Source organism: Nicotiana tabacum, chromosome 8 (assembly GCF_000715075.1).
Source record: "Nicotiana tabacum cultivar K326 chromosome 8, ASM71507v2, whole genome shotgun sequence".
In the NCBI taxonomy this organism is placed as follows: domain Eukaryota; kingdom Viridiplantae; phylum Streptophyta; class Magnoliopsida; order Solanales; family Solanaceae; genus Nicotiana; species Nicotiana tabacum.
The window spans coordinates 173544678-173556332 of NC_134087.1; the positions used below are offsets into that span (position 1 = coordinate 173544678).

The 11655-nt window shown below is 35.7% G+C and overlaps 1 protein-coding gene across 1 annotated transcript; it reads left to right on the top strand.

Moving 5' to 3' along the window:
* The first annotated feature begins 9702 nt into the window (after nucleotides 1-9702).
* LOC107805075 (uncharacterized) lies at nucleotides 9703-11345 on the top strand. The gene is made up of 5 exons (XM_016629055.2): nucleotides 9703-9823; nucleotides 9911-10352; nucleotides 10469-10530; nucleotides 10592-10940; nucleotides 11129-11345. Exons 1-5 carry the CDS (start codon nucleotides 9703-9705, stop codon nucleotides 11343-11345), a joined length of 1191 nt encoding a protein of 396 aa, XP_016484541.2.
* Nucleotides 11346-11655: the final 310 nt, after the last annotated feature.

Below are 11655 nucleotides of genomic sequence, written 5' to 3' on the forward strand. Positions count from 1 at the left end.
TAACCCCCAGTGCCTTGATTGTTTCCCTAACCACCTTAATCATTGCCTCCCCAATTTCCTTGGTTATTTTCACTTTAATTTCCTTGATTGTTGTTATTATGCCAATTCCCTTTATTGTTAGAGCTCCAATTGCCATGGTTATTTTGTGGTCTCCATTGTTGTTGATTTGGATCTTGGAAGTTGTTTCTTTGCTATTGGAAATTGTTCACATATTGCACTTCTTCCTCTTGCTCATTATAAGAATCATCTTCATCAAAACTGCCATCATCTTGGACATAGTTCTCTACTCGGGTTTGCATTTGTGGACCCTTGGTCCTTTTCTAGTTCACCAAAATATTAACTCTTCTATAGCATGGCTTGCACTTGATTGTGTTGGGTCTTTTCTAGTTGAGTTATGGTAGTGGTCAATTCGGAAATGGCTTGCCCATGATCTTGTCTCTCTTTGTGGAGGAGGATCATATTCAGATCACCTTGTGGGACATTGGCCCGGGATTGCCAAGCTGATGATGTCTCCGACATCTCAACTAGAATGTCACACGTCTCCGCATAAGGTGTAGTCATGAAATTCCTATCGGCTAGTTGATTCAGTACACATTGGTTGATTGTGTTAATCCCACAGTAAAAAGTTTAATGCAACATGTTCTCTGTCATATCGTTGTTGGGACATTCCTTAACCATTATTTTATAGCACTCCCTAATTTCGTGTAGTGGCTCACTCAAATCTTGTTTGAATGCCAAGATCTCATCCTGAAGTGTATCCATCTGCTCGGGAGAGAAAAACATAGCAATAAACTTGGCCGCTAACTCATCCAAAGTGTGTATTGAACGGTTCGGCAAACATTCCAACTAATCTAAAGCTTTTCCCCGTAGAGACAAAGGAAAAGGCCTTAGCCTCAATGAATCCTCGGAAACATTAGTTTTCTTGCTTCCCCAACATGTATCCACAAAGCCCTTCAAATGTTTGTAAGCATTTTGGGTTGGTGAACCGATAAGAAACCTCATTGCTCAAGTAAGGTTGGCATCACGTTGGTGATTTGAAATTACCCGCCCTAATACGAGGAGGGACTATTGCACTAGCATAACCTTTGTTAGGCAATATTCGGTGTTGAGCCGCTTGTGGTGGATATGGTGGAGGTGGGGATGGAACATGCACGTTATCTTGTGGTACCCGGCCTCGCCAATTATCTTATGGCACTTGATGTACCTCATCGAATTGTTCCTCCTTGCCGTCCAAGTCCCCCATAGGCATATTTTCGAGCTCATTATTCACCATATTTGTACCTATGATTTCTGAAACACGTTAGTAACACGGAAGGGAAAGAAGATATTCCAAAAATACACTCAAATATATAGCTAACACCATTATAATTCTCCGGCAACGGCACCAAAAAATAATCCACTCCCAATCCATACTCAACAATGAGTGGAAGAGGTTGTTGGAAGAATAGTACCCAACTATGGGTCGGGATCGATTTCCTCAGGAAGCTAAATGTGGGTGTTGGAGTGTACACTTGATGAGTGTAGAAGAAATATATTAAATACGCTTCCAAACAAGATGGATTTGCAAATTACGTCTCCAATCTATACTAACAATGATCAACTAGAGAGATGAATCTAGAAATTGATTAATTATTTTGGTTATTTTCAAATAGGTAAAAAGCCTAGGGATGTAACCTTCGCTTAGGTGTTTGCCTAAGGATTTAATTACATTAACACTTGTTTTAGTGATCGGGGTGTATTATAGATCTCAACTCTAAGTTACCCACTCAATGCCTCCGATCATAGAGTGATTCTGCCCGATTTGGCTTTCTCAAGCACAAATAGGTATCAAGCCAAATAATTGAAATGAGCTCAAGTCGGCTTTTACCTATCTATAGTTCAAACCCTTTATTTAGGCTAGTCAAAACATTAACTAGCCCACTTTCTTGTTAGCTAAGTTTTCCTAGACTAGGTCCATCTTTCTCAAGTAAAGACCAAGTCAAAAAGGCATGAATCAATGTTTGCAACCATTAATTCTAAAATTAAAGTATAAACAAGGCTAAATAAAAACACCTAATGATAGTATTAGATTACTTACCATAAGGTCTACACACTAGGGTTGGGTCATAACCCTAGAAAATAGCTAGCTACTCATAGTAGAAATAGAAGAAAATAAAGAAGAAATACTAATTAAAGTCATAATACAAAATTAAGATGATAAACTAATGTGTTTTTAACCCAAATTGGTCTCAAATTACCAAAAGTGGTAAACTACAATGGCTACAACTCAAAAAACTACGAAACATGACCTAAAAAGTGATTCCGTCTATTTATAGTGGCCCAAAATTCACTGACAAAAATGCCCTTCGGGAGGTTCTGCGGTCGCATAATTCCATGTACGGTCCGCACTTTGCTCGAGAGAATGCACTTCAGGGGAGGATCTGTGGCTGCACTTCAGCTTCTGTGGCCGCATAATTTCATGTGCAGTTCGAACTTCTGGCAAGGCTTCATACTTGGTCATTTTGCATACTCTCTGAACTTTTTGAATTACTGTGAGGGCGACCATGTTTTCCTGCCACACAAATTGTGTGTGGTCCCGTGCTTTTCTTAAATCAATTTCTAAGCTTCAACATCAGATCTCCAGCCGCAAAAAGAATTCTGCGGCCGCGAAAATTCTTTTGCGGGCTGCAATCTTGGCCTGTTGCGCTCTTTCTTGCCTTATGAGCCGGACCACTTCTTTTGACGTTAGATTTCTTCCTTGGAGTCCAATTCTCCCACATTGCTGTAATTTGTAATTTTTATTAATTTTGGAAATATAAATTAATACTTTCGGACTAAAACTAAAGCACGAAAATACTAATAAGTGGCTAAAATCCACGCATATCAAAGAGCATAAGGAAAGATAAGCAGATCCATAATATGGGCAGGAATAGCAGCAATATTCTACCACATATGGTCAGCAAGAAATGATGCAGTATGGAATCAAAGAGTCCCAAGGCCACAAGCAATGCAACAACTGATAAAGATGGAGATAAAGTACATAATAAGTGAACTCATGCAGAATAAAAGGGTGAAGATAGGATTTGGATAGATCAGCTACTGGACCGAAATGAGGTATAGGATGTACAACAATGTACTCTTTTTGTTGGATAGATCATCTATATTAAGTGCATTAATTTGAGTTTATTCCTTTTTCTTTTGAGTGTTTTTTTGTAGGAGGCTTGAACTGAATTTTTATTGGAGTTTTTTTTTTGGGTATTAATAAAATGTGGTTCGTTAGACCAAAAAAAAAAAAAGAAGTACTAAAGTCGAAGTTGAAAATTTATATATCAGAGTCGAACTCAAATTTCATGACTTTCACTTAGGAAAAATTAAAGTTGAAGGTTTGCGAGTGAACCATTATTTCTAATAGTAAAGTTTAGCATTTGCAAATATTAATGATTAAACAAGTCTTTATAAACTTTAGTATGTCCAAAATCTCTAAATATTGTATTCCATTTTCTTATGGATTAACTCTTTTTCGTCTCACTTTTTAATTCAAATTAATGCACTTAATATAGATGCTTTATGGAAATTATCCTTTGATGAGTACACATTCAGTTTCTTTCCGTATAGAAAATTTGGGTCCACCGATAAGAGGTGTTTTAAGGCTCATTAGGGCTATTAGTTAATTCTAATATTTTGTATATACGTACACTCATAATGCATGATTAAAAATATTGTCTACAGTATTTTCTATGCTCTTTGTCTCTCTCAATTCAACCTAGCGTCTAGGCTGTGTATAGGAGGTTGCTCTGTCACAACGTGACAATCGCCGTCGACCCGTAACTCCAATCATGGTTCCTTCCGCTATGCAAACAAGTTCTCGTTTTATGGTTTATCTTAATCCATCACTTTCAAATATCTATGTTAAATAATTCATAAACGAACTAGGAATCAATTTGTTAGTAAGGCTTAATCAAATCAATGCATGCTTGTTCGACAAGAGAAAAAATAGTTAACAGTTGTGTGCAAAGTGCCCTCTTCTATTAATTATCTATTTCAGTGCAAATGAGTTATTATCACTTTGTTAAATAAAGTAATCTACTGATTAGCTTCCCTTGTCTTTCTTCCACATTTGAAATTGTACTGTTAGAATCACTGACTTCTCTTTGCAAGTATTTCCAAATGAAGGAGTACTTACACAGATTAAGCATTTTAAACTCTTAATTAATTATTCCAAAAATTACACTATTTATCCTGAAAAGCCTATTATCCACCAGCTCACTCCTAATTGTATTATTGAAAGTACTTCATGCCAGCTATAATCAAGTAGAAATATTCAATTCATATTGTTAGGATAGCTTTCTCTTAGACTCTATAGGTTTTACAATTCATTTTTCACTATAAAAAAAAAATTCCGTTTGTCTTTTCCTTAACCTCATAATTTTTAGGACTTTTAAATGAAAAAAATCTTTTAGTTTAATATATCAAGAGTAAATTCTTTCTACTTCTTGATATTTTGACATAAACAAAGGTTGAGTGATCAAAATATCATAATTCGAAACGTAGTGTCATAAACTCAAATTTCAACATCCTTGTAACTGTTGCCTTGCCAATTGAACCTTCTTATTCCTATTTTAATTATATAATCAAGCAATTCAATGAGATATATGATCTAAATTGGTTGAATTGAACATTTCTTTCAGATGCTGTCCACTTTAGCAAATTGAACTCTCACGAAGAAGAAATTTTACATGGAAATTAGGGGTGTACAAAGAAAACCGACAAATCCCATCAACCCGATAATCTAAGTTAAATCGAGAAAAAAACTCCGACTATGATTTGGTTTGATTTGGTTTGGTGTTGGAAAAACCCCCGCCCATAAGTGGTTTGGTTTGGTTTTAACGTAACTAAAGAAAGTCAAACTGAAACAAAACCAACCCGACATTACACATATAAATTTTTTAGATATATATATACACACACGCACACACTTATTGTAATGTAATTTATAAATATTTCTTAAATTTTTTCATAATTTTATCTTTTAAAGTATTATTTCAAGATTGTACTTAAAACTTTTGAATGTTCCAATAAATTTTATAGCCATTAATATTAGTAACTTAAATAATGCTAACGAAAGCTCAAAACAAAATCAAATCAATACTAATGCTAACAAAAGACATCCAATTCAATACTACGAGCGACAATGTATTGAATATCTATTTCTTATTTTGCAATAATTTAGATAAAAATGCATAACCTATTTTTATTTTTTCTTTAGCGTTTAGTCATGTAATTAATACTCCTTTATTAGTCTACTTATTTTAGCATGACTTAGTACTTTTAGATTATGTTTATTTTTATTATGGCTTTTTAATTGGAAATATTTATATTACATAATTTTATTGTCTTTATTGTTGAATATTTTAGGATAATATCATGACACACCTCATATTTTGTATTATTTTCTTGGAAAATACCTTATATAGTTGCATCTTACTAGGATTAACGAAATATTTTAAGCACAAGTTATATATTTTGTGCTACGAAGAATTTACCGGGAAAAACTCAAATAACCCGAAAATTCGAGAAAAATCGAAATTGAAAAACCCGAGTTTTATTGGTTTGGTTTGGTCTTTGGATTTAATAACACGACATAATTGGTTTGATTTAGTAATTGCAAAATCTGAACCAACCCGACCTATGTATACCCCTAGTGGGAATAATTTGTTTCGATAACAAACTCACTATGTTCGACGTGACTTTCTGGAATCTCTTTTTTAAGTACTTTTATTTTCATGTTAAATTGTTAAAAATAACTTTTTTCAAGAAAAATATTTTTCAACAAAAAAGGAAAAATAATCTTTGTCGCTTGTGACCGCAACTCTCTGTTTTTGTTAAAAATTCACTTAGTGTATATAAATAATTTATCTATAATCCAGCAAGCTAATGCTTAAATAGGAAATGACTCGTTAATTATATCTATAAAATATCTGGACTTGATGAGACGATCTGCTCTCTTTACTCGTGGAATATATTTCTTATATAGAGTTTAACTTGTTCACTGTTTTTTTTCCTTCTTTTCTCCTTTCTCTCTTTCTCTTTTTCTCTCTCTCTTTTTTTTTTTTTTGTGGGGGTGGGGTGTGTGGGGGTTCGGGGAGGGTAAAAGCGATTCTTTCTGTTTCAATTAAAAATTTTGGAATTAGGATTTTACCTAAAAGTAGAGTGCTACAACATTAATATATCTAACAATTGAAAGAGACAAGCATTTAGTACAAAGGAGACCTGGTACTCTATAAAAAGTTGAAGTCTATGAATCTTGAACAGTTTTTAGTGTCGTCCACTTTTACGTGACATGCAATTTTTTCTCGTTTATTGTATTTACTTTTTGACAATGATAGAGATACAATTGAGAGGACTAACTTTTTAAACTATGACTGTATCACTAGTAGCCTAATAATATTGATGAGGCATTCTGAAACACGCTGAGATAAGTAGTATGAGAGATGCTCACCTCATGCAATAGCGGAGGCAAAATTTTCATAAAAAGGGTTTAATATCTATTATATACATTAAAAAAATTAACCTTCCACATACAAGATGATTTTACAATAAAGCGAATTAATGTAAAATATTACATACATACATACATACATGACACTAAATGCTCTCGGCGCATTTTAGCATGATATACTAAAGTGCGCCATCAGCCATGGGAGGAAGAGGCAGACCTAAGAAAAACGTAACGAAGATTCAATTAGCTGAATTCATAGCATCAACAAGTAGGAATGGTGATTCAAGCAAGGCCACGCCAGTTCAAGGAAATCAAAATCGCGAAAAGGAGATGATTACACCAAAGGTGGGGGAGAATTCAAAATCGGCGACGATGAGCATAAATAGAAACTTGAATACACAATACATGACCAAACAGGTTGAAATTCAACATATCGAAGTACAGAATTCGAATAACATGAGTAGTAAAAAGGCTGAAGAAACATATGCAGCTGAATCTCACAGTGAGAAGCAACCAATTGCAATTGAAGCTAGTATAGAGAAGGCTAAGGATGGCAAATCCCGGGCAAATCTGGTTGCTGGGAACACCTTTGCTGCTAGAGGAATGGGACTATCATTTGTGGCACCAGTAATTCAAAATGGGGAAAAAATTATTGAATTGCAACAGGATGAAATTGAAAAGGAAACTGAGAAGTGGAAAATGACAGTTATTCTGTATGTAGTTGGAGATACACCAAGTATTGGAGCTATAGAGAGGTTCATTGCATCACAATGGAACTTCGTATCTAGGCCGAAAGTGTACTATCATAACGATAGTTTCTTTGTGGTAAAATTCAGAAATGTAGAAGACAGAAATGAGGTCCTATACTCAGGGCCATGCACAATCAACAATAAGTCAATAATTACTAAGGCGTGGACAACAGACTTTGATTTCAATGAAGAGGTTCTGAAAATATTGCCATTGTGGGTTAAACTACCAAATTTGCCATTGAATTGTTGGGGAATGGACTCATTGAGCCGGATAGGGAGTGGATTGGGAATCCCAGTATATGCCGATGAGTGTACAACAAAAGTAGAAAGGACATCCTATGCTAGAATTCTTGTGGAAATGGACATCACAAAACCATTGCCAACAAGAATACTAGTTAAGGATCCGAGCGGCAGGCAATTTGAACAATCAGTTACTTATGGCTGGAAGCCTATGTACTGTAACAATTGCTTGCAACTAGGACATAATTGTCAAGTCAAACAAACACAACAACAAATGAATAAGCAGCAAAAACAGAAGCAGGAATGGAAACCAAAGGAGCAGGGGAATCAATGCCTTAAAAAAGATGAGAATCAAACATCAGCATGGAATGCAGAACTAATAAACAAAAAGCACAATACGCAGGAAACAACAACTGAGGAGGATGAAGGGTGGCAAACAGCAAAGGGGAAACCAGCCACAAAAAACACTCAAGCAGCATTAACAAGAGGAGTTGAAGTGGTTAATGGATTTAATGTTCTTAATAACTCATGCTCTACTACACAGAGTAATATGATAAACAGGGTTGATAGAGGACAATGTAGTCATTGGGGAGGTATGAAGGAAGGGATGCCATATAATATATCTAAATGAAGCTAGTCAGTTGGAATGTTAGAGGGTTAAATAAAGTATATAAGCAAAAGGAGATGCAGAAGTATATTAAAGAACATCATATTAGTATTATGGCTATTATAGAACATAGAGTACAAGAAAAGTTTTCACAAAAAATCATACAAAAAATAGCTCCTACATGGGAATGGTGTGCAAACTATGATGGTGGAGGGAAGGGTAGAGTATGGGTTATCTGGGATCCAAATAAAATCAGATTCACTGTGAAGGAAGCAAAAACTCAGTACATTCATGGAGAAGTAGTTCAGTTGGATACAAAATTAGAATTTACATTTACAGACATCTATGGGCTGCATACAATAAAGGCAAGGAAAAGTTTATGGAGGGACTTAATAAACTGGAGCTAATATCAGACAAAGCCTTGGCTATGCATGGGTGACTACAATACTATTCTGGCAGTGGAAGATAGAATAAATGGTAGCTCAGTACAAGAAAATGAAATTAAAGACTTCAAAGAATTACTAATAAATACAGGAATATGTGAGATGAGAACAGTGGGAAGGGACTACACATGGACTAATTCACATGTGTTCAGTAGAATAGACAGGGCAATAGTAAATGCAGAATGGGTAACTAACATGCCACAAGTAGATGTTGTGATTATGGATCCTCTCTTCGAGGATCATTCCCCTTTATGTGTTAAGCTTGGAGAAGAACCAAAGGCCTCAAAGCCATTTAGATTTTTCAACTATCTGGCTGAGCACAAGGATTTCCTTCCAATAGTGACAGAAGCATGGAATAAATCATCACAAACAAGGAATATGGCAGGAATCTGGAGGAAATTGAAAGATGTTAGAAGAGAATTAAAAGGGCTGAATACAAATGAATTCCAAGCAGCAGATTTGAGGGTCAAAAATGCTAGACAAAAGCTACAGGAAGTTCAACAACAAATGAGAACTACAAGCATATCATTACAGAAGTTTGAAGAAGAGAAAGAACTGAAACAGCAGCTAGAGAAATGGGCTATTATAGAAGAAAACATCTATAAACAGACATCTAGAAATTAGTGGCTGAAGTTGGGAGATTATAATACTGCTTTCTTCTTTGCCAGCATGAAGAACAGAATAAGCCACAATAAGATCAGGAGCTTGAAGACTAATGATGGAGAAATAATTCAGTCTGGGAGTGCAATAGAAAAAGAAATTGTGGAATTCTATAAAGGGTTATTAGGATCTGCAGCTGATACCATACCAACCATACAACCAGCCATTATGAAGGAGGGCAATGTACTAGATAGGAGGCAACAATTGAAGCTAATAGAACCTGTTAATGCAGAGAAAATTCAAAATGCTCTAAAAGGGATAGATGATCAAAAGGATCCAGGATGTGATGGATTCAATTCAAAGTTTTTTAAGAAGACATGGAGTATCACAGGCCAAGACATATCTAAGACAGTGCTTCAGTTCTTCGATACAGCTGAAATACATCTGCCCATAAATGTAACAATTGTTACACTGATACCTAAGGTTTAGCATCTTTTAACAATCAAAGAGTTCCGGCCTATTTCTTGTTGCACAGTGTTATAAAAGATTATTTCAAAAATTTTGACTAGCAGATTGCAAGGGGTGATGGATCATTTAGTAGATAAAAGCCAATCTGGTTTTATTCCAGGAAGAGTTATCACTGACAACATAATTCTAAGCCATGAACTGGTCAAAGGGTACGGGAGGAAGGGCATCTCACCTAGATGTATGATGAAAATAGACATGCAGAAGGCCTATGACTCCACTGAGTGGGAATTCTTAGAATAAGTGCTGAATAATTTGAACATCACAGGGAAGTTTGTTAGATGGATAATGGTATGTGTAAAGACAATATCCTACTCTATACTCATTAATGGGAAACCTATGGAACCATTCAAAGCTAGAAGAGGATTGAGACAGGGTGATCCACTATCACCATTTCTTTTTGTGCTTGGGATGGAGTACCTTACAAGGAGTTTCAAGACTTTGAAGTATAAGCTAGATTTCAACTTCCATCCTAGATGTGATAAACTAAATATCATTCAACTGGGGTTTGCAGATGACGTGTTGCTGTTCTGTAGAGGAGATACTATTTCTATCCAAATGATATTCAACTGTTTCATGGAATTCTCTAAGGCATTTGTCCTAAAAGCAAACACAACAAAGAGTTCCATATACTTTGGGGGAGTGCCACAAGATATACAACAGAGCATAGTACAAGTAATTGGTTTTAGTATGGGAGAGTTGTCTTTCAAGTACCTTGGAGTTCCACTCAGTACTAAGAGGATTACTATGATACAATGCCAGCCACTCCTGGAGAGAATATTAGGAAGAATTACCTCCTGGACTTCAAAGTATCTATCTTATGCAGGAAGGTTGCAATTGATCAAAACAGTGTTGTTCTCCATCCAAATATACTGATCGCAGATATTTGTAATTCCTAAGAAGATGTTGAAGAAGATAGAAGCAGTCTGTAGAACATTTCTATGAACAGGTGGAACAAATGCTTCAAAAAAAGTTTTGCTATCATGGGACAAAGTATGCTCTCCAAAGACTGCTGGTGGATATAATGTGATGGATGTGCCCACATGGAATAAAGTTGCAATTTACATATTACTATGGAAACTGTATAAGAAGAAAGACAAATTGTGGGTTCAGTGGATTTATTTGTATTATGGGAAGAAACAAGAAGTGTGGGAAACCAATCCAAGCAATGCATCATGGATAGTTCAGAAAATCATTAAGGCAAAAAGATATGTAGAGGCAGCAGGGATTGATATGAAAGAACTGGCAGAATGGAACTACTTCTCTATCAAGAAGTGGTACAAAGGCATGCGAGGACAGTATCATAGAGGAGATTAACGTGCAACAATTTAGGGGCTCCAAAATGGATCTTTGTGCTGAATCTAGCTATGCAAAACAGACTCCTTACAAGAAGTAGACTCCATGCGTGGGGAATTACAAATGAAGTAAGTTGTCCCTTGTGTACTGAAGAAGATGAGACCATAGATCATTTAATGTTTAAATGTAGAGTTGCTGGAAGTATATGGAGCAAGTTGCTGCATTGGCAAGGCATAACAAGACCCTCGATGGAGTGGCAAAGAGAGGTACAATGGGCTGAAGACAAAGCAACAGGAAACACTGCAAAAGCTCAAGTATATAGGCTGACTTTGGCAGGTGCAGTATACCATATATGGAGTGAAAGAAACAGGAGAGTATTTCAAGAAGAGCAGAGGAAATGGAAGTGATAGTTAGACAAATTATACAAGAAGTTGTAAATAGGGGATTAAGAATCAGAAAGTTAGAGAAGACAATGGAAGAAATGAATTTCTATCATAGTTTGATATAGAAGACCTGTAGTAGAAGTTGTGTGGAACTGGGTGTGTCCAATTTCAGTTTTTGACATTGTATATATTTGCTATTGGTAAATAAAATCATTTAATTATCAAAAAAAGCAAATTAGTACGAACCCTTTTTCGCCTCTCTAACTTCGCCCCAGACGTCATAAGGCGTAACCAAGCGTTAGGTGTGCATATTTGGTGTGCCCAAATCAAAGTC

Coding starts and splice junctions, on each gene's coding strand:
- LOC107805075 (XM_016629055.2), top strand. CDS start 9,703: ATGGATCATTTAGTAGATAAAAGCCAATCTGGTTTTATTCCAGGAAGA. Junction 9,824..9,910: donor GAAGGGCATCTCACCTAGAT/GTATGATGAAAA, acceptor TGAACATCACAG/GGAAGTTTGTTAGATGGATA. Junction 10,531..10,591: donor TATACTGATCGCAGATATTT/GTAATTCCTAAG, acceptor TTCTATGAACAG/GTGGAACAAATGCTTCAAAA.